Source organism: Cyprinus carpio, chromosome A16, assembly GCF_018340385.1.
Source record: "Cyprinus carpio isolate SPL01 chromosome A16, ASM1834038v1, whole genome shotgun sequence".
Lineage (NCBI taxonomy): Eukaryota > Metazoa > Chordata > Actinopteri > Cypriniformes > Cyprinidae > Cyprinus > Cyprinus carpio.
The window spans coordinates 14,207,006-14,231,099 of record NC_056587.1 but is presented as its reverse complement, the minus strand read 5'-3'; the positions used below and the strand labels follow the sequence as shown (position 1 = coordinate 14,231,099).

The window sequence follows — 24,094 nt, the reverse complement described above, 5'->3', positions numbered from 1 at the left end:
CAGCAGGAACTGGTTATGACTCAGCTGTGGGTCTCAGCTGTGAGTGGAAGGAAACCAGACATGGAGACGAGCGGGAGAGGGACGGCGGTCTTTGAGTGTCTGTGCATAAATTCTTCAGCATTCTGCCTTTCCTGAGATCACATGACTTCACAGTGCGTGTGAAGTCACAGGAACTGTATCTTTTTGTCAGCTGTGATTATTAACTGAGCTGACTGTCATCTGGTGGTAATTCTTTGTTCTTCTCTGTGTAGTAGATAAACACAAGTCAAAAGATAGAAATCCTATATTGTTCTTTTTTAATATGAATTTTGCTTTTGGAATGGTTACTGTACATAATTTGTGAGCCAAAGCATCCTTATTATACAAAATATCAACACTGACTTTGAAAACATGGTTGAAACCCAAACTGTACGTCCATGTTTTTGTTTCTGGCCACAAGCTTCTATGCTTTGATTAAAGTGCTGTTGAGCTAGTCTCAAAATGCCATGTATTTTGATTTACATCGGGTCTTCAGCTGTCAACCTTTCTCCGTTCATGGAGAAAAGCCTGAAGTCTGAATCCCGATGATCTTTGTAATGTTTCCCCCAGTGCAGGGTGTGAGACACCACCGATAGTGATGACAAACAAGGAGACAAAGCGCAGCTGACATTCAGTTACTGCACAGAGGAAGCTATCAAGTCTGACTGTTCCTCAGCCAAACAGCACGGCTAGGTTTCATGTCACAATACAGGCGTCTTTGTTCTCTCAGTGGACTCCGCTCACTGTTGCCTCTGCCGACATTGTACTTGTTTCCAGTGGTTTCTCTATGTGGCAAAATGTCAATTTGCTGGAAGCATCTGATACTTTTCATCCCTACAACATGTCCAATCGGAGCTTAACCTCAGAAAGAAACGGGCCACAATATTGCCCTACAACCATATAGTATAGATTTAATTAATACATTTAAATTAAAATTTTTGATGATGATGATTATTTATTATATCCTATGTTAAATGTATTTAAATATATCTTATGATTAAGTAATATCTGCAATATTATAATTATATTCAGATTTATATATTTTTATATATTATATAATATTTCTTTAATAGCTGTTAGACAGTTTGCACAGTAAAAACGTTTTGAAAATGTAAATCCTAGGTGTTTAATTACAATTAAATATTTGTTTTAATTTTTAACAGTATTATATTTGTGTGTGTGTGTGTATATATATACACACACACACACACACACACACACACACAAATATATATGTATATGTGTGTATATATGTGTGTGTGTGTGTATGTATATGTGTATATGGTAATTCTTATATATATATATATATATATATATAACCGTTTAAAATTACACATATATATATATATATATATAATTTTAAATGGATATATTATAAAATGTATTCATGTATAATTTATTTATTAGTTTGCACAGTAAAACCTTCTTGAAAAAGTATTTTCTGTTTTTTGGCCTATAATGCACCACCATACACCACACCACAGTCATACATATTTAGTAAGTTTTCTTGCCATTGTATTGTCTCATGTGGTATTTTGAGCATTTCGTCCAAATGTTACGTTTTTTAATATGCTGTTTCAAGTTAAAAATAGTCCAGCTTTTTACAACTCTTGCAATCTGTTTATTTGTTGAGGTGTGTTTGTGTTTTTGAATTAGTTTGCTCTGTTTGTGACCGCAAGAATACATCTTATGTAAAAGCCCCTTAAGAAACACATCTGATTCTCTTACAGCCGATAAGTCAGTTAGTTTTTCAGGCAGCTCATTGACCAGTTGAATTTTTTTATATATATTTTATTTGAAGCTCCGTCTTAAGAGCTTTACGTTAAATAGGTCTGATGAACAAGACTATCTGGAATGAGAGATTGTAGTTATTTGTGCATATAAAGCAATGCATAAGGGGGCGGTGTGTAGTTGCAGGGCAGTGATTGACTCTTCATGGTTTCTCCCTGCGGAGACAGACTGTTACATAATGAAACAAGCTGCTCCAGGCTGAATGCCGGCCTTATTTCCTATAACACAACTGCCTACACTCTCCTCTCATCTGCTTAGCATGTACACCTCAAGCCTCTGGCTCTGGAGTTGCATGTACAAATCTACAATGTTCGGCTATTTGGTGGTTTACCTGAACAACAAGCCAACTAATCGGTCATAAGGACCGGTTTTACATAAGATGTGTTAAAAAATGCTTCGTGGTGGGCAACAGAATGCAGGGGACTTTGCAAAAACAGTGTGAGACACGCTTTGGAAGACAATTGGATTCTGTTTTGCTGTATGTGATGTAGTGGGGCTGTATAAAATGGCTTTGAGTTCTTGCTGTTCTGCTTAAGTGCTTGATTGTTTCAGTCTGGTTAGGTAATGTAGCTGAGAGGTACTTCAAATCACTTGGCCAATAGAGGGTAAGCTGAACTCATTATAGGAGAAAAATCAGTCAGTGCCACATCCTTTGAGAAACAGTTAAATATCTTTTGAAAGTACTGGCATCTTTCTGTGGGAAGAACTGGAGTTTGTCCATCTTTAGCTTTATTTTGAAATGTTATGGGCTGGGTATCGGAAGCTACCTCATGATATGATACATACCACACATTTGTCTCTAGACCTGTTTTTAGAAAATACTTTTTCTCTTCAGAAATTAATAATTGTCTCTATTTCTTGTTGTCTTTTTTCAGTTTTGTGCCTATTTTGTTTTATTTTATGGAATGAATCCTGAAAAAAATAATAATGGTTTCCACAAAATATTAAGCAGCACAACTGTTTTCAACATTGGTGCTCAAGAAATATTTCTTATCTAATCAGCATATTAAATAGTTTCTAAAAGATCATGTGACACTGAAGATTTAAAAAAAATGGCTGCTAAAAATTCAGTTTTGCCATCGCAAGAATAAGTTATATTTTAAACAGTGCTGTCAAATGATTAATCACATCCAAAATAAAGGTTTTTGTTTGCATAATATGTGTGTGTAGTGTACTGTGTGTATTTATTATGTATATATAAATACACAAACATGCATGTATGTATTTAAAATACATTTTCACACATAATTTACATTATATATAAATATAAATAATTTATATATAAAAACATTTTTCTTAAATATATACATGCGTGTGTATTTTATATATATATAGATAGATAGATAGATAGATAGATAGATAGATAGATATATAGATAGATATAGATATAGATATAGATATACAGTACACACACACATTATGTGAACAAAAATGTATATTTTGGATGCAATTAATCATGATTAATCATTTGACAGCACAATTTTTAAAATGTATTAAAAAGGAAAGCAGTTGTTAAGAAATTGTACAAAAATTTAACAATACTAGTTTTTACTGCATTTTTGCAACAAAAAAAAATAATGAAGACTTTGTGAGCATAAGACACTGTTAAAAACATTTTTTTAAATATTACCACCCCCCCGAATTTTGCAATGCCCTGAAGTACCAATGCAATATCATAAGAAAACATCCACATATGATCATGTCGGCAGTCTGTTAGTATCCATCTGTCTGATAAAATAAAGTTATCAGATCAGAAATAAAACACATCTGTTTAGCCTGGACTCGACATATGTTTATTGATGTGCAGTTGAGTTTGTTTTATCTGCCGTTGTCGGTTTTTCCGTTTCACGCTGCGGTGAACTATGGGAGGGGGTCGTTTTAGTTCTCTTCACCTCTTTCTCCCCCCCACCGCCCCCTCCCTGTTTCAGGATCAGGGTGGAGTGCCATTTCCTCCTTCTGTTTCCCAGGCCTCACCCCCCTCTGTTTTCCAAGGCAATCTGAATCTCTCCCTGCCATTAATGCACAGCCTTTCGTTCTTTAAACACCTCACCCCTGGCACTCTAAGTGACATCTTTAGCACCACGGCATATCATTTTGAGCCCTGACCTCACCCCTGGCACTCTAAGTGAGTTATGTCTGATCCATTAAGGGCTGATATCTTGACTCAGGCTGCTCACGCTCAAGTTTAATGCAGCTGGATGGTATCTGCGTAACACATTTGTCTGTTTTCTCACCGAACTCAGTGGATGTGCGTCATTTGCTGATTGTCTTTCCAAAGGCTGGGACTCCTCGCCGGCTGTGCTTTTAGGATCTGATCATGGATTTGTGGTCGACTGCTGGTGTTTCGTAGCTGTCTACGGGAGCAGCTCTTTTCAGGTGTTTCCCTTTGTGAGACATTCTGGATTTTACACTTTTATGTATTCAAGAAACTGGGAGTCCTCACACTTTTGGAGTTGTGACACTCCCTGTTCCTCAGACTTCCATCTGAACTGTTGGATATATGGTTGAACTAATAACTTTTCCATTCATACTCCTACTTCAGCATTTTCACTTACGTATTTCTTGATTTGGAGACACCAAACAGGAAAGGAAGTAGAGACTTGTATGGCTTGCTGCTTTCAAACAAGTTGCCATGGCAGCTGGAGTCCAGGTAGGCTGATGCACTCACACACTAAAATGTAGTAATGGGGGACACCTTATTAGGCTACGTTTACACGACAATGATGTAGTCAAAAATGGAAAAGTTTTTCCCTTGCGTTTTTAAAAAGTTTTCCGTATACACAACAATGTTTTCAAAATGATTTGCGTTTACACATATCTGCGAAAACATCCAAAAACCCTGTAGTACGTATGCCAGGCCAGTAGTTGGAGCTGTCACCTTGTTAGTAAACAGTACCTGTTGGGAAGAGACGATTATATGTTGTATATGATGCGTCTCCGCTGTTGGTTGTGATATTGGTGAAGTAAATCCACACTTTGCTCAAGAAGCGTTAGCAAACTCTTGAGCAGCAACAACAATATGATGTACTCTGCCATTGTTGTGTATGTTTGTTTCGCGCTTGCCTTTAATATCGACATGTACTGTGCATGTCTACATACCTAACACGTACTACACACGCACATGGCATCACCGTTTTCAAAGATTCCCATTTTGGGTGTTTACACGGAAACAATAAGGGTGGTGTTTTCAAAAACTTGCACTTTAAAACCCATTTTCAAAAATATGTATTTTCAGTCCCCAAAATGCCATTGTTGTGTAAACGAACAGGCAAAATGCATAAAAAGTTGCCAGTTTTTGGCTGAAAATGTTGTTGTGTAAACGGCCCCTTAGTGTTTAAATAAATAAGGAGCAATTTGGACCTGTTTGTTGAGCTTTATGAGTCCTTATGTTGTCTGTTTAACTCTTCTCTGAGTTTTTCAACACTGTTGATTTGTGGGTTGCAGGTGTTGGTAGCTTATATTTTGTTGTTTTGTGGGTTGCAGGTGTTGGTAGCTTATATTTACTTAGCTTTGTTAAAATGGCTTCCATTTTAATGTAAGTGAGAAGCATTAAGTAGTATAAAGATAGTGATCTAGCAAATATTAGAATGTCAACCACAAATTTTTGGGTTTATTTAGTGATCTAGCAAATATTTGAATGTCAACCACTAATTTTTGGGTTTATTTTTTTTCATCTGATATTTATAGCCATATTTATGCAATATTTATATATATATAAATTAGTACTGAATTAAAAACAGCCAACACGTTTCCCATGGTTCTGTAAAACCTGAAAATATCACGAAAATGCAATTTTTCATGTCTGAAAAAGTAAAGGAAAATACTAATATTTATATTAATATTATCAATTGTGAAAGTTCATTGAGAATATTTCCATAGTAAATAATATACAGTTGTAATATATGCTAAAAATAATTTTCTCTCCGTCTCACAAAGGCTGCATTTATTTTATCAAGAGTACAATATAAATATAGTGAAGTGAAAATACAGTAATATGGTCTTTCTTCTTCTCCTCCTCCTCCTCCCTCTTATTCGTCTTCTCCTTCATTATCCTTCAGAAATTATTCTAATATGCTGATTGTGTTTATATTTCTTGGCTCTGAAACACCTCTGATTGGCCATTGCATTCAGGAAATCAACAGGTATGTCTTTGATTGGCTACAGTGTTCAATGCTGCAAAAACACATAAATAGAAACCTTTGTTGCTCAGAGCACAAACACAGAGAAAGATATGCACTGGAGTCTGTGGTGAGGCGGCTGCTACTTACTTTCATTTTTTTTTTTTTATGTTTATCATGTTATTAAAGTTACATTAGCCGTTTCCAGCTTCCTCCTTCCCTGAGTCTTGAACTTTGCTAAATACATATATATATCTTTTCCTTAAATCATCCTGGCGACCCATTTTTTATGTCTTGAGGGTCAAACCCCATGGTTTGAAAACCACTGATCTAATGCATCATTATCCTTAGTAAAAGTATTAATTTATTAAAAATGTGTTTAAAATTCACTTCATAATATGTCAATACAGACAATGTTTGTAACTGTCACAGCTAAACAGGCACTTTTATAGGCCGATATTCAGATGGCAGAATATTGGACTTTTGAAAATCCAGTCCTGTAGCTCACTGTACTTGGGGGATGTACAGCTTCTTCATCGGTTTATAAGAGAGTACAATGAGGCCCATCTCCATCAACTGGAAAGTTCAAAGCCACGTTCAGCAGCACCCACTTGAATGGGCCAAAGATGTGAGATTTTGAGTCTCTTAGCAGTGCTGGACCTGATAGGAATGTGAGTGTGTATGTGTGGGGAAGCAGTGGCCTCTGGCCAGCTCGCCATGCTGAGATGTGATTGAGGTCCGCAATGGGGATCCGCTCGTCTTCTCACGAGAGTAGCCAGAAAACACTCTGCGTTGGGGTCTAAAACAATAGTGCCTGTAAGGAGGCTCAGCAGTTTAGTATGTTTTGATATTGAGGTTGGAGAAGGGTTGTGGTATCAAGTATTTTGTGCATGAGGGGCGTGTTTGGATCCAAGCCATTGCACAGGACACAGCTGCATATAAGGGGGACAGCATGTTTGTTGTGTTTGTTTGATGGCGCAATATTATAATTCATCCTGATGTGGCACGCTATATATATTATATGCTTACGTAAACACTCTGTGCAACACAAAGTTTGAGTTACGTAAACCATCTGACCCAAGGCTTAATTTTCTGTCTCTTCTCTAGATGATGAAGGTGACCAGCAGCACAGCAGTGAAGGGGGCACGGCAGGGGACGGCACCCCTCCTCCCAAGCGCAAGGGCAAGTTCTCTACCCTGGGTAAGATCTTCAGACCCTGGAAGTGGAGGAAGAAGAAAAGCAGCGAGAAGTTTAAGGAAACTTCAGAAGGTCCTTTGTTCTTTTCTCTTCATGTTTGTGTTGGAAAATAGCTTTCCTTTCCCTGATTTTTTTTTTTTTTCCTTAAATCACATCCTCATGTTTGTTAATGTTTTCTTCCTTTGCTGATATGAATGTTTTCTTAGATGTTTTAAACAATAATGAGATGATTTCAAAATCACTTTACCCAGTAGTCGCAACTGGTTTTACTTGAAGACTTGATATCTGAAATCAAATACTGGCACAACGCAGTACTAAAATTGTTTCAAATACAAAAATAAACACAGTTGTCCTTATATTGGTTTATTATTGATGTCTAAATGTGTTTTAAATGTTTATTAATTCCAATGATATTATTTAGATTCAGAATTAGCCTGAATTGATGAACACTAAATGTATTCGTTATACATTTACATTTAATCATTTAGCAGACGCTTTTATCCAAAGCGACTTACAAATAAGAACAATAGAAGCAATCAGATCAACAAGAGAACAACAACAGTATACAAGTGCCATGACAAGTCTCAGTTAGTCTAGTACAGAACAGAACAGTACAGTTTTTTTTTTTTTTTTTAAGAATATGCTAGACAAGAAAAGAAAAGGTATGTGCTAGTATCAGTTGGTTAAGTGCTGGCGAAAAAGATGAGTCTTTAGAAAATGAGTAAAGACTCAGCTGTTCGAATTGAGATTGGGAGGTCATTCCACCAGCTGGGCACAGTCCAGGAAAAGGTCCGTTATAGCTTTCAGAACCATGGAGGTGTAGATAAACATTGTGAGTTTCTATTTTATATAGTGTTTTTGTTCTCCCCACAGTTTTGGAAAGAAAGATGTCGATGAGGAGGCCAAGACAGGAACTGATCGAGCAGGGGGTGCTCAAGGAGCTTCCTGACAATGGTAGGAGAGAGAAGTGTGTGTGTGTGTGTGCACACCTCAGGCTTTTTAACCATATTTTGTACCCTGAAGCGAAACCTGGCAAAATCGAATTTGTAAGTCACTTTGGATAAAAGCATCTGCTAAATGTCTAAATGTAAAACATCTGTTTGGGGATGTCTTCATTTTCTAAAAATGGTATAAAAACAAAGTAAATAGTGTTGTTGTTTTTTTTATCATACATAGTGTTGTTTATGTTTTTTTATTTTTATGTATCGATGTTTTTGGGGTTTTTTCTCCATACCCAGAACCTTCAAAAAATATATCATAATGCATCCCAAAATATTATTGCAACTATTTAAAACTATTATTATCTAAACAAAGAGTGTGAAATAATCATAAACCAATTCAATATTTATTGAATTATGTAAATTTTTACACATGCCTGTCCATCAGTTGTCATGTTGTTTCCAACAAAACCAATAATGTTGCCCATAATATTTTTGTCTTTTATTTACATTTAAACTGTAATTTTTGGTCAAGCAATGCAATTACATATTTTATAAAATATTTTTTATTATTATCTACTTATGTCGATTTTGGATACATAAAATTCTGGCTACTGTAAGAAATTCGGAGTTTGCCATTTTGTCCCTGAAATGTTATTTACACCATGGAATATTGTCAAATAGAATGCATAATTTGAAAAAGATGGAAAAGACATTTTTTGTTCAGGGAAAATTATAAAATGACAATATTCTCCATGAGAAATGTACCTGTTGAAACTAAAATATAACTGACTAATTGTTGGACACTGTTAGATTTTAAAGTAAAGTAGTGATAGTATATGAACACTTTGTTTTAAGAGAGTCGTTTTCTAAAAGTCCATAGGACCAAAAGCATCCATGGCTGATGAAACAATAACCAAATATGTGAGTGTGTCAGGCAGGGGGTTTGCTCCTTTAATTTCTGAGAGTGGTCTCACTGTATTTCTTACATTCCTGTGATTGTGGTCTTTGAGGATACTGGACATACCAACAGAAACAAACTCGGGGCCTCAAAAGAAAAATAAATATTGGGAATGATTTCTCCATCGTTTACTGATGTGCAGCATACATTACTGCTGAATCATCGTCTCTCTTCACGGTAGAGAAAGACCGACAGCTCAGTGAGGTTGTATATCATCTCAGCCCTGTTAATGTGGTAGCAGTCAGGGGAGCTGAGATGAATTCTGCAGTTTTCGAGGCAGATGAAGGATGGAAATTTCAATTTGATACCTATTTTTGACTCTTCATATTTTGGGAAGGAAATGACATGCAGTTTTTCTTAAGACAAGAAAGTGGAGCAAATTGTACCCTGCAGCAAAAAGCTTTGAAAGTCATGCGCTGTGAACCGGCTGCTTTGGAGGCTTATTAATCTGAGAGCTGCTCGTAACCTCTGAGAGATGTGTGAGGAGACACCACCTGTACTCCAGAGCTACAGGCTTCAGAAGCAAACCACGTTAGTCTCTAACCCGATTTGAAAGGATTTTGCAATCCTGATCTCTGTTTGAAATAAAAATGCGAATTCTTTTTAATTTTTGCAAGGCTGTTGATTCCAGAGAAACATAAATATTTGTTCAGTGAATGCAGTATTTAAAAGGTGAAGTGTGTTGTTTCTGTTGGTGCACTTCCTGTGTTCTTTTGTAAATATTCACAATGTATTTCAAATGCCTTTTATGCCTAACATGGTGAGCATGGTGTACCATTTAACTGTAACTGGAAACTGTTACTACATAATAAAACACATTAATTATACATATTTTCAGTAAGGTAATGAAAGTCAGAACTTGTATGACATTATTTCCACCATATAACACAAAGGAGCTGTTTGCTCTTTTCTTTACAATGAAAGTGAATATTGACCTGTGGCTGTAAAACTCCAAAAAGCATCATAACAGAGGTTCATGTGGATTGTGTGCTATATTCCAATTGTTGTGAAGTCATAAATTGCAGCAACTTCTGTTGTTTTGCATTGGAAACTTTCCCTTTAGCTCTTAAATCTTGACATTTGGCACAATGAAATTGGTCCTGAGACATACAATCCAGTGATATTTGGCATTATTGATGTCATACCTGGTGTGATACATCTTGACACACCATAAGTGATATGAATGAGATTTCAGATGCATAGCAAAGGAGAAAATAAAAATAGAATTTTCCTTTTTTTTCTGACGCAAAGATATTGTGTTTTCAGAAAACATTACAGAATTTAACACAAAAGTTAATGGGCTTCTTAATAGTGTTTTTTTTTGTATTTTTTTTTCTTGATTCCCCCTTTGTTTTCAGAATCAGGTGAGGCCCATGGCCACAAGACACATTATGTGAAGAATGGTCACACTCTGCCTGTAGGCGTTGGTGGAAGTCTGGGGCTAGAGCAGATACACTCGCCCTCTGAATCTGAATTTAGAGTCAACCCTGTCTGGCTGCCGCAGCTCGATGACCGCAGAAGTCGTGCCCCTTCTGACGGGGATCATCGTGGAGCATTGGGCCCCCGGGCCTCCAATCAGGATGAAGGCAGGAGAAGTGGTTGGTCTGTTGGGACAGAGGACTGGAAATCTAATCTGGCCTGGCAAGGAGATGATATCCGACATGGAGGAAGAATGCATGCTGAAGTGGACAAGAGGCTAATGAAAGCACCCTCAGAGGACGGACGCAGGACTCGCCCCGAATCGGACTGGAAGCCAACACTTCCTCGCCACTCGTCTGTCGAAGAGGGAAGGGGAAGACGAGGTTTGTAGGATCAATTCGAATCATTTTCTCTAGTTCCCTTTCTACCTTCCTCTTCTTTGTTCTCCACACTTCCACCATCACTTCCTCACCTTCTGTTGGGCCAACTGGAGTGAGACAAGTGTCTGTATACCCATGGGTTCTGCTCCAGCTAAGGTTCTTATTTGGGAACTGAGCTCAGCTAAGCTGAATTCTCCTGTTCTTTCCTAATTAATAAACCACAGTCACCTCAATCCTCATCAAAGTGAACATTATCATTTAGTCCTTTGGAGACAGATTTTTTCCCTCCACTAGGACTGATGATACAGTTTTAATTTAAATTATTACTATTCAAATGTTGCTTCATGTTTAGAGCAGTGTAGTTTATATTAAGAAATGTTTTTAGCTCACACTGAAATTAAATTAAATTAAATCTTTTTTTTTTTTCAATCATTTTAACCAGCCATTTAAGCACTTAAAACTGTTTAATATAATGAGACAAATACATGTAAAAACGTAGTGAAAATAATCAAGGCATGTTTTCTTTAAATCATTTTGTTTGTAATTTTAGATTCTCTCATAATGTAAATGTATATAATAAAATATATTTATGTACATATTTCATTACATGCATTATAATGTATTAAAAATAAATTGAATATTAAAAATGTCCACATAGGTCTTAATTATTTAACGCTGTTTTGATGCAACAGTGTTATTTTAGTATTGTTTATGTTATTATGATATTTATTCATATTTTAAATTAGACTTTATTTTTATATTTTTCTTTTATTTTTTGTTTTAAATTGTATTAATTTTCTAATGTTTTTTTGAGCATTTTACTTAGTTTTTATTTATTAATATTTCTGTCAACATTACTGATTTTCAGATGTTTTTAATATTTATGTTTGAATTTTTTCCAACTTTATTTCAATAAACTACAACTATTATACTATGTTTAATAGTTTAAATTTTAGTTTTAGTTTACAATAACAGCACTGTGTCGTGACTGAATCGCTGAATCAGAGTTTTCAGTGTGAAATTTAAACTTGGAAGTATTAAACAACACTAATTTCTGATCAGCTTGAGTTATTATGAGGCACAAACTAAACATAACACAAAATAAACATTTTAATTTGTTTTTCTGAATATTATGTGTTCTCTTACAGAGTCTGACAGCAATCAATACGTTCCTAACTCAGAGGTTTTGAGGGATACACTGCGGGAACCTCTGCCCCCCAAGCAGTCTGTCATGCCACCAAAATGGCTGATGACTTCTACACCGGAATCTGGTGCTGACAGCTTGCCCCGCACTCCTGTCCACAACCCCGCATCTGCTTTCTCCTCTTCCTCCTCCAACTCATCCTCCTCCTCAGCTGTCAGCACAGCTGGAAAACCGCTACGAAACGTGTCCTCGGCTGGCGCCAACACACAGGCCTCCAGCAGCGCTCCCCTTACCACCTCTTCAGCACCATCCTCTATGGGCAATGTCCCAGCCCAGCCCACCAAACAGCCCCCTCTCCCTCCACCAAAGCCAATCAACCGCAGCAACCACCCCGCCATGATGGGTGAGTGGTCACAAACATGTCATAAAAGATATAACATGACCCCTTATAAAAGACAGTGAAATTACTAGCCACAATTCATTTGCTTCCTCATGCGAGCTCACGGATCAAATCATCATAATTAATTCTCCCTATTAACCGCACAGGCACGGGTGTAGATTTGGGTCTGGATAGTAAGGACATGTACAAGTACAAGTATTAAAATGTATGTATTTTTATTACTACTTATATGATATAATATAATACTTACATGATGTTTATTTATGTATTTATGACAGTATTTATATTCTAAGATATTTTATTGTATAAAAGATAGTGGATAAATATACTTGTAAAAATCAGGAACAACTGATCAGCAGTGGAAGCATTTGGTTGGTATTTTACATAGAGGTGAAAGTGCTGTGCAATTGTTTTAGCAAACTTGTGGTGCAAATGAGGAAATGAATAAAATGCTCAGTGAGGGAAGTCAAAACAGCTTAGAATTAAAATGGGAATTTCAGTAGTCTTCAGATACTTTCACACTACATTTCACAGCTGTTGGATACTGTGACAACTCGCATATATCGCAAGGAAATCCTTCAATACATAAAGATTGCAGTATTAATAATTTCTGTCTGGGTTTGTAACTGTGTATTAGCATAGTTTGAAGATTTTTTTAATATTCTAGCTAATATTAATTTCAAAGCAAACCAACTGGCCTTTCTCACAGGCACACACTACAGCATCTCATACAGACAACACTGCTCCTTATATGTTTGTTAGAGCATTTTTAACAAGAATTCTATAACTATTTTTTCTTTAATATATTTTCTAAGCATTTAGACATTGTGACATGCAGTGCTGCCAAAAAAGAAACGTGAATTGTAGTATTAATTGCATTAAAATCGTGTATATGTGTGCCATGTCATACATCATAAGATCTTAGTCATGTATTTAATACACTTCTGCTGTTCTCTGCTTGCTGAGCTAGTTTTTTTCTTTTGGGGCCCTGACCCTTAAGCTGATCAACTTGATAATAGTCTTTGATTGCGAGAAACTGAGTTATTACTAAAAACAATGTTTTCATTTATGCTTGGATTATCTTGGATTTGTCGTTTGTCCCTAGTTATGGCGGAAAAACAAAAGGCATGCTTGTTTCAATTTAATGGGAACTCTTTCTTATTTGGGAGAATTTGTCCTTTAAATGTGTTTGTTAAATCATATGACAAGTTGTATGCAAAATTTCATCCCTCTGATACCAGTACCTGATGTTGAATATGATTTTGTCAGTGCTTGACTTAAACTATAAAATATCGTAGCCTATTTAGGGAAAATAATATGTTGAATGTTATTAGGGATGCACGATCATGATTTTTCTTGGCCGATTCCGATACCGATTTTTTAAATGCAAACTGGCCGATTCCGATACCGATTTCCGATTTTTTTTTTTTTTATCTTTAAGCAACAAACAAGAAAGAAGGAAAGTGTGCATAAACGAGATGTTTATTTGGTATTTAACAGGCCAAACTGGCTTTTGGCTATTGAAAACGATAACCGTAACCATCTGAAATTAACAGCAGTAACTGCACAGTAAGTAGCCTACATTCAATACAAACATAGATGGTACAGACATCAGCATTTAGCCTTTATTTTTGAATTGTGTTGAAACTACATAGAACTGGCCTTAAATTAAAAGATTAACTGTAACCATGTGAAATTAATGGCAAAAACTGCATAGTTTTACAGTCCAAACAACACAATCAACACACATTCAATAAGAGGTTTCTTAATCAGCATTCAGTATTTTAGTTTTTAAATTTGGTTTTAAATGAAAAAAAAAGGTCTTTACCAGTGAGACTAAATAAAAGTGTGCTATATAAATACATTATTCCAAAATGTTAAAATCAAATAATGTTGGTGCGAATAAAACAAAGATGCAAAGTGTTTCATTTATCCAATTAAAAAAAATAAAAAATAGTTTAATTATTTACATCTATATTTTTTTACTTGAGTCAATGAAAAATAAATAACTATTGGCTCAAGTTAAAAAAATATATAGATGTGATTCATTACACTAAAATGTTATAACTGGATGAATGAAACACTTTTTTTCAATGTGCTACAGCAGGTGATTTTTAAATCAAATTAAGTCTATGTAATTTTAAGGTAAAATAAAAATAATCATCCTATACGTTTACTTCTGGCTTTTCAAACGTGTATGCAAGTTCTACTTTACAAAAAAAAAAAAAAAGAAAAGAAAAAAAAATTCCGTTTAGACAGTTTCGTTTCTCATCCAACACGTGATAAGTTGAGCTGAACATCGCTTCACTATCTCCGTTTGTGCAGGGCGCGGACAGGTACAGTAAGGGGAAAGGGCTCTTATTTGTGCGCCAGTACACCAACAGCTGTTCGCTTCCTGCTATCTGTGCCTCAGACATGTAGCTCTGCACTTCCAGTGCTGAACGGCTGCCCGTGTCCTGCGCACAGATTTCGAAATACTTCCACACAAATGACATGATAGCGAATGATTACAATGTAGTCTGTGCACGCGGGCGCGCTTCCGGAAAAATCGGCCGGAAAAAGACCAAAAACCGGCCGATTGCCGATCGCGTATTTTAAGCAAAAACCGGCCGGTTCCGATTTATGGCCGGTCAACCGGTGCATCCCTAAATGTTATCTATATATTCAGTTTTATATAATGAATGGGATATTTACGCAGTATAATACAACAGTCCTGCTGAATTGAAAATCTGTATGGCAGTGATTTTGTCCATAGGCACAGAGTATATTATTTTGTATTTATTTTATTTTATTTTTTTAAGCCAAAGCATCAAGATTTGAAATATCCAAACATTGTGTCTCAAGCATTAAATCTCCACACAGCCTCCTGCTGTCCATTTGGAAAGCAGTCAGTGAGCATGTCAGTCAGTGCTTCTGAAAGGCAGAGCCCTAAATCTCATTTGTGTGTTCTTTTACTGCTTATAAACAATGTGCTGAGTCTCCGTACACTGGAACGATCCAGATCTTTATGTTGAAATGCAGCCACCAGACTGTAGCTCTGCTGCATTATAATGGCAGATATTGTACATAGGTCTTGCTCACACCATTTGTGTTAGTAGCTATAACATGGTTGGTTGCACGGTGCTGTGGCGTTTTTGTTGCTGGAATGAGAGTTATAAGCTAGTTCAGCCTAACATGTTAAAGATGGTGGTGCTGTTGACGTCTTTGAATAATCTAGGTATTCATATCTATGGCTTTAGCTGGTTGTTTATCTCACATATGCATTTAAAGTCAACGTGAATTGCCATTTGCAACCCATTTAACTTTCATGATGTGACACATTTCCAAGTCAAATTAAAATATCCAAGTAAAAATTAAAAAGAGAAAAAAAAATAACACAATCGATATTAAAACTTGACAGATTGTGTGAAATGCCTAAAAGGTTGATGAATACCTGAAACCAAAAGCTATCTATTTGGCTATTGGTTAATGTTATTCAATCCTCTTGTTAAGTAATGACGATGAATACTGCTTCCGGGTCCAAGCCTCTTTTTCCACTGAGAATATGAGCTCAACAGCCTTTTATGAGAACCGTGAAGTCAAACTTAACAAGTGGATACACACTTGGCTGAAGTGACATCACCCGAAAAGGAAAGTTGTTCGATGTAATATTTTGATTAGATATTAGGAACTTATTTTTTTTCTGTAAAGTAACCTGCACTGATGAATGATTTACAGTAATACCAGGAATGTGCATTAGGAAAATAAATGGGGTCAATTTTGACTTCACGTTGACTTTAAAAACCTTCTGTGTGTAGTGTCACCGTCATGCACACTGGTGTGATGTTTACAGTCATTTAGAGGAATAAGTCGTCCCTGCTTTGTAAAGATATGTGTTGTTTGATGCCCGGGGACTGTGTGTTTTTGTCCCCCTGCCAGCCTCCACCCTGCATGGGGGTGACGGCAGTGATTTCCCTCTCTACTGGTCCTGTTGGAAGCGTGAGGGTGACCGTGACGTCTACCTGTCCCTGCCTGTCTACCTCTGCCGGCGGGCAGGAGGCATGCGCACAGGTAAACGTCGAGGCCGGGCCTGTCGCCAAAGCTGCGTCCTTCATCTGCCGCCGTGTGTGCTATAGCCTCTAACTTGCCCCCTTGCTGCTTCTCCTCTACTCTTTCACTCTCACTCACATTCTTAATTGCAAAACTGCATGTTTCGGGCATTAGAGGTTTCACAAGCACGTTGGCACGTTATTTACAGGTGTTTAAACGGCTAGAAGACCCCCTGTGCGATCTTAGCCATCGCTGCTGGAAATGCCCCATCATGCCAAAGCAGAGTCTAGCATATGCTTGTTTAAGATACTCCAGGCAACAGTTGCTGAGATTAGAGAACGAGGACAGAATCCAGTCCACCTCATCACATGCTGAAAGCCTGTGGGTTGCTTAGATTTAGAGCTGAAATTCATCCGTTTGATTCGTAGAGAGGCAGCTAGGCTAACCCAAAACATGCTTAAACATGCAGTTAGCATGTTTAGTTTAGTTTAGTTCATGCTTTCTCACAAAAATAATGTTTGGCTGCTGTGCTTCATTATACTTACACCATATTTTTGGCAGTTATATGAAGAGCAAATTATCTGTAAGTCATGAGACATGGGCTTCTGAATGCATTGATTTAACAGGCACATGGCTTTTTGTCAATGAACTTGCTTGCTTAGAATATGTTCTGTAAGAATAAGTTGGTCTTTGGTGACGTTGTTGGTAAGTCGGGATGGGAGCCAATTGATTCTACTAATATGATATCACTAATCTGAAATATGAAAACTTTTTAATGCAGTGTTCATCAAAAATGAAATCTCTGTCATTTACTCACTCGTTCATGTCATTCCAAACCTGTACTGAATGCTTTTTATCATACAGTTACATTGAGTTTTCAAACTTCAAAAAGGATACAAGAACACTTCATAAATGTACTCCATATGAATTTTAAAAGCATACAATAACTTTATATAACAGACGGAAAGCCATTTTCACTGATGTTCTTTTGAGCAGTGTTATTTCAGTATGATTTATATATTATAATTTTATTATTATTTTGAATGATCTTTTATTTTTATATTTTAAGTTTAAATTTTATAGTAATTTTTTGTTGTTGTTGTTGTCATTTTTTTATATTTTTTAGCTTTAATATATAACTGATTCTGTTAGTTGCCGAGGCAACATTTTAAAATTTCAATTAAGTTTAAACTTTTAATTAAATGTTTATATTTGTTTTATTTCAGCTTTGTAAGGAAAATTATTTTTAATAGTTTAGTTTCAGCTAAAAATAACAGTACTGCTCCTGGGAGCTGAATTAATGAGTCAGGGAGTTAAACTTGAGAACAAATTATTTTGACTGGTTTTGTGATCTCATTTCATTGACGAGACTCATTTGTCCTCCTTTCGTCTTCCATGGAAGAAAGGCATACAGTTTTGGAATGGAATGAGGACAAGTAAATGATGGCAGAATTATAGTTTTTTGGTGAACTGTTCCTTTAATTCTGTTGAGTAATATTACAGTAATTTTTCAACGCAGTTTGTTTGAAAACTGTTCCTTACATTTACAAAGTTTTTTTTTTTTTTTTTTTTTTTTTTTTTTTTTTTTTTTTGTGCATTATATACCACAGCTGAACTCGCACAAGGAGGCACCAACCTAGTATCGGCCAAGCCCTCACCCCCCATGCCCCCAAAAAGAACCACGCCTGTCACCAAACGCAATGCAGAGGACTCCCCTCTGACCATTTCCTCCCTTCCCTCCATTCTGTCCGAGGACATGAGGGCCAACATCCCTGGGGGCTACCAGTTGCCCCCACTTCCCCCATCCCCACCTCTCCCCACACACATTCCCCCTTCCCCTCCACGGGCCCACACCCATCATCTCCTCCACCAACACTCCTACCCCTACCCCCTGCCCCAGCCTCTCCCTGTCCACTTTGACCCTCCCAGCCCGCCGGAGGAACCACCAGCCCGTCAAGCTCCCGTTCCCTTACACATTATGATCCAGAGGGCGCTCAGTAGCCCAGGACCCACTCTTCCACACCCAGATGGCTCCCAGCGTGCCCACTCACTGCTGTTTGAGACGCCACCGGAGTACCAGGGCAGCCGGCCACTGCCAGTAACAATCCAGCCTCTCAAACTGTGAGTGAAATCTGGCCACTTTCTATACTTATTTATAGAGCTGCCAATCAAAAATTGAATTCTAAAATAAAATAAATGTTTTTAAATATTGTTTTGATGCTGAACGCTCTTTTAGAAAATAAAGAAGCACTTTAAAAAAAACCTTAGTAATGATGTTAAAGTTTGTATGAAATTAAAATTCACTGTAGTTTGTAGATGCATATTATAGTTCTTATCGTGAATGGATCATCTATATATATTAAATATAATTTATATATGTTACATTCCAACAACCTCTACTGCTGAAGCCAAATTCCATATATTTCTGCAAGGTTGTTGTATATTTTTTTATGTGTGTATATATAAGAAGCAGAATATACATATAAAATATAAATATAAATAAAAAATTGAGCCTGTAAATTAAATGTAAATGATATCTTTCCTAAGCAGCAGTTACAATTACAGTATTTGTAAAAAATAATTACAAAGCAAGCTTACATTACTAAACCACACACTTATAATTACTTGTATTTTAAACTTCTCAAAGAAAATAATATACTACATATCATGTTTTGATTATATATTTTTCCTTGTGGTCCCCAGACATTTTTGTGCCAAACAACATGGGTCAAATAATTTTATAACAACCGTTTTATTAACTTTTATTAATATTAACTTACATTTTCTGCCCTTCCTTTTTATAATCTTGCTGCTGCTTGATATGAATAAAAACCTTCCATAGACATTGGGAGATGCTGGTTCAAATCTGTCCTGCATTATGTGGCTCTGATTCCATTTTTCTCGAAAATAAAAAGTGTCTTTTCTTGACTCTCTCTGACAGTTAAAAAGTTGTACATTTATGTGCATATAGATCCTGTGTGAAATAGATTTTTATTTGTGCAGGGATGAAGATGACTATTCCGATGAAGATGAGGAGGAAGAGGACGATGATGACGATGATGAGGAACCTCTACCTGATCATCTCCCATCCCCTCAGTCCCAGCCAGAACTTGAGCCTCGTAGCCGCAGATGCCTGGTGGGGGATCTGAGCGTCAGCGTCATCCCTGAAGGAAACAACAGCAGTGAGGAGGAGGAAGATGAGGAAGATCAACGGCCGGAGGAGAGCGACTCGGATGGGCCTGTGCTATACAAGGATGATGAATCGGATGAGGACGATGACGACGACAGCCCACCAAGTATGTTAAGAGCTTTTTCGACTTTATATTGCATGCAAGTCTCTTTTGTTCACAAAGGCTGCATTTATTTGATCAAAAATATTACAACTTAAATTAACTATTTTAATATATTTTAAAATTTATTCTAGTGATGGCAAACTGAAAGGGCCTTCTGCTGTCTGTTAATTTTACAGTTTTTTTTGTAGTAGGATCATATACTCAGACATCTGTCTATATAAAAGAGAGCCAAAACTTCTGACTGCATGCATGTGCGCATGTGTGTTTGCTCGCTGCAGGTGCTCTGGCCAGCAGGGTGAAAAGGAAGGACACGTTGGCGCTGAAGTTGAGCAGTCGGCCCTCTGCCCCAGACAGGCAGGCTCCTGAGAGGCAGGCCAAAGTAGAGCACATGGGTCTGTCGTGGCAGAGCAAGGAGCAGTGGGAAGCCATCCGCACACAGATTGGTACCGCACTCACACGGTAATAGCCCTCTCAGCTACACACACCCACATAACTGATTTACTGAATATGAACACAGCTGTGAATCAGCCATAGGTTGATAGTCAGTGCAAGAAGAACCAACGAGAAACAAAAAGTTTTGATACATGCATATTTTTTAAACATGTATATGTATGTATGTATGTATGCTGTGTGTGTACTATAAATAAATGTATATATATATTAAATTACATAATTTTTTATTTAAAAATAGATTTTTGTATTATTTATTATAATTAAAATTATTATAATTTTTTAAATGTAATTAAACTTTTTTTTTATTAATATATATTTAAATATTGTATAATGTGAAATAAGAATATATGAATAATATGAGTTTTTTTGGCTGCAGGCGATTGAGCCAGAGACCTACTGCTGAGGAGCTGGAACAGAGAAACATTCTCCAGCGTAAATTGCCTCTTTTTTTTTTTACTGACTCCAGTTATTGTATTGTGATTTATCTTTGTGCTTCCGTTCTGTTCTGTTCTGTCCCTTTTTTCCTCGTTTCATTAGTTACTCATTTATTCCTGTTCATTTATTCACTGAAGGATTGACACTGACCCACATTTTTTTTTACTCTGTCTCTATTGGTTTCATATGCCAGCAGATATTACTGATACTTTCTGCTAAATAGAGTGAAGTCATGCTTTTGTTTCTCTCAAATGAACCTATGAGTTCTAGTTTGTGATACTTTGTCTATAGGAAGTGAAATTCGATCCAAAATACTTTGCTGTCCTCATTTATTTTGTACTTCAGTGCGCTAAGTTTATCACACTCCACATAATTTTCCAATGAAATTGGATTTGAATCTGCCTGACTGGTGTTGATGGTATCTCTCATTTCTCTCCAGCCAAAAATGAAGCAGACAGACAAGCGGAGGTCAGGGAGATCAAGCGCAGACTCACCAGAAAGGTGCAATTTGGTTTGCTTGCATTACATTTCACCTGGAATATAATATGAAAGGATTAGTTCACTTCCAGAATTCACTCACCCCCATGTCATCCAAGATGTTCTTTCTTCAGTCGAAAAGAAATGAAGGTTTTTGAAGAAAACAGTCCAGGATTTTTTAATCGATATAATGGAGTTCAATGATGGTCAGCGGGCTGAAGGTCCAAATTGCAGCTTCAAAGGGCTCTACTTGATCCCAGCCGAGGAATGGGGTCTTATCTAGCGAAACAATCAGTCATTTTATTAAAAAAAATTAAATGTATATACTTTTTAACCACAAATGCTCATCTTGCACTAACTCTGCGATGCGCATCTATGACTTCACGCATTACGTAATCACGTTGGAAAGGTCACACATGGTTGGCTCTTTGAGCATTTGACTTTTTCTTTGCACGTTCGCTTTGTATACACTTGGTCGGTACTTCCGCCTACGTCACACATGACCTTTCCAACATGATTACGTAACGCGTGAAGTCGAGCTAGTGCAAGATGAGCATTTGTGGTTAAAAAGTATATCACTTGGACCTTCAACCCATCGGTTCCCATTGAAGTCCATTATATTGAAAAAAAATCCTGGAATGTTTTCCTCAAAAACCTTAATTTCTTTTCGACTGAAGAAATAAAGACATGAAAATCTTGATGTAAATTATCAGGAAACTTTTATTCTTGAAGTGAACTAAAACTTTAATGTTGATTTTAGCAAGAAGAGAGAATTAATCTAATATTGCTTCAAGGAATTTAAATCATACATTTGTCTAACTGTCAGTATTTGTGACATGCATTTGTCTGTTTTCGTTTCTTTTTTTAGTTGAGTGAACGACCGACTGTTGCCGAACTACAGGCTCGAAAAATATTACGTTTCCACGAGTACGTTGAGGTCACATGCGCTCATGAATATGACCGCCGTGCTGACAAGCCATGGACCAAACTCACTCCCGCAGACAAGGTACATCTCCAAAAAAAAAATTGCAACCACACACACATTTGTGTCTATACTGCATAAAGATCTAGAGATCTTTTTATAACATTTGACTTTTTGACTACTTAACATCATAGTCTCAAAAGACACTGATTTCTTTTAAATGTCTCTCTTATCGATCTATATCTGCTCCACACATAATCAACCATCTGTAACCTGTTTGTTTAGGCTGCTATTCGTAAAGAGCTCAACGAGTTTAAAAGCTCTGAGATGGAAGTGCATGAGGAAAGCAGAATTTACACAAGGTAAGTGTATCATTTGTTAAACATATAAAAATACAGGAAACTTGTGCAAAGCCTCTAACCACGTATTTACATTTTTATGTGGTTTTGTGTCATTTCTAGATTCCATCGTCCTTAACTGCATCTTTTAACTGGAAAATGAAGCACTTAAAGGCCGGTGGATACTGGGAAGACATGGCTGTTTTTTTTTTTTTTTGAGGAGCCTCAGAGTCTCAGAGCTCCCTTCAGACTGCTTTTACTATGAATGTACTACTTCTGATGCACAGGGACGCCTGGAGCATTCAGAAACAAATCAGAACAAACAAAACAGACCGTTTCTCAGTTGTCCACCTACTATCGTGTGGGACGGGTGACCTCTGGGGGACAGATGCAGTATTTCTCCTGGACTTTAGGGGACCCACGTGCCAAGACAGAGAGGCGATGAAGGACTAATTAGAGGATGTTACTTGTGCCAATGGCAGATACTCCTCCTTCTACTCTCTGAAAGTTAAAAATAATAGTAATAATAATGATGTGACTAATAATATAGTAATACTACAGTAAGTGTTAGTTACTGCGCATAGCAGGGCAGACAGAAGTACTGCAAGAAGGCCTGAGCCTGGATGTTATTATGTATTTGTGTATGTTTGTATAGGCTGCTGTAATTTTTCTCTTAGTTATACTCTTTGGAACGTTCTAAATGTTAGAAACTTTAAGGCACAAGTTTTTTTTCTTTGGCTTTGACCTTCTTTATTCAAGACAGGGTTACAGATTCCCCCTTACTTTGTGGTCCTCACTGTTTGAGAAGTCATAGAGAAGAATAGAAGAAGATAGGATCAATTTTTTAGATACAATGTAAGCGTTATATATATTTCACTATTGATTTGCAGAAAAAAACTGTGATCTGTTATCTCTTACAATCTTGTTTTTAATCATATCACCGTCTGTAAAAATGAGGTCCAGCTATTACAGTTTTAAGAAGTGTCCAAATCATGTTTACAAAATATTTTATTTCTAAATAAAAAGGATTTCCTGATTATTTATTGCCCATTTAAAAGGAGAATGAATTTAGTCCATACACGCACTGATACTGTTTTAAAAATGAAGTTTTTGATGAGTGTTGTTGACACTGAGGTTATTGCGGCAGGAACTCTTCTTAATTTTTTTTTCCAATTATTTTGTGTTTTTTTTTTTTTGGCCAGTAGGATAATAGGAATTGCTCTGCTGTACAGATCCATTCTGTAGACGACGCTGACTGTTTGTGTATATCTTGTCTTCCTTTTATTTTGAAAAATATTTTAAATATATTGAAACTCATATAGGTTACTATTTTTTTAAGCACAAAATTATTAGTGTATTATTCAACACTACAATGTAATGTAGCGTTGTATATTCTTGCTTTTTAATTATATGTGAACTTTTAGAAACTGACAGTAAATTTGCTGTTTGGATGTAAACACCTCTAAATCTAAATTAAAATGCTTACCAGTAAGGTTTGTTGAGGCTCTCTTTTCTTACTTACAAATGTTTTCTTATGACTTTTGACTGTATCATTTTGTGCACAGAACCTAAACATTTTACAATTTAATCATTTCTAAAGCCATTTTGGGTAATTAAAATAAAGCTGGAAATATGTAATTATAATATAAATATTATATGAAAAACTATAATGAAAATGAGAAATGTTGCTTTGGCAACTACACTGGGAAAAAAAATATTTACTTCTCAATTTTCACTCAGGAATTGCTAGAAATTTCACAAATAATTACCAAGAAATGAAT

The 24,094-nt window shown here is 36.4% G+C and overlaps 1 protein-coding gene across 7 annotated transcripts in view; it reads left to right on the top strand.

Moving 5' to 3' along the window:
- The window catches only part of LOC109106594 (phosphatase and actin regulator 4B-like), a 38,198-nt gene extending 14,393 nt beyond the window's left edge, over positions 1 to 23,805 (top strand). For 5 of the 7 annotated variants that reach the window (XM_042772852.1, XM_042772853.1, XM_042772854.1 and 2 more), the window contains 13 exons: positions 7,035 to 7,196; positions 7,998 to 8,078; positions 10,382 to 10,825; positions 11,971 to 12,369; positions 16,285 to 16,416; positions 18,006 to 18,516; positions 19,399 to 19,691; positions 19,967 to 20,147; positions 20,518 to 20,573; positions 21,016 to 21,077; positions 21,922 to 22,059; positions 22,261 to 22,337; positions 22,437 to 23,805. In XM_042772852.1, coding sequence (XP_042628786.1) covers positions 7,035 to 7,196; positions 7,998 to 8,078; positions 10,382 to 10,825; positions 11,971 to 12,369; positions 16,285 to 16,416; positions 18,006 to 18,516; positions 19,399 to 19,691; positions 19,967 to 20,147; positions 20,518 to 20,573; positions 21,016 to 21,077; positions 21,922 to 22,059; positions 22,261 to 22,337; positions 22,437 to 22,452 — 2,552 coding nt within the window. In that variant the 3' untranslated portion in view covers positions 22,453 to 23,805. Of the gene's footprint in view, positions 1 to 3,960; positions 4,460 to 7,034; positions 7,197 to 7,997; positions 8,079 to 10,381; positions 10,826 to 11,970; positions 12,370 to 16,284; positions 16,417 to 18,005; positions 18,517 to 19,398; positions 19,692 to 19,966; positions 20,148 to 20,517; positions 20,574 to 21,015; positions 21,078 to 21,921; positions 22,060 to 22,260; positions 22,338 to 22,436 lie in introns of those variants that run through there. The other 2 variants (XM_042772851.1, XM_042772856.1) reach the window with 2 other exon arrangements.
- Positions 23,806 to 24,094: the final 289 nt, after the last annotated feature.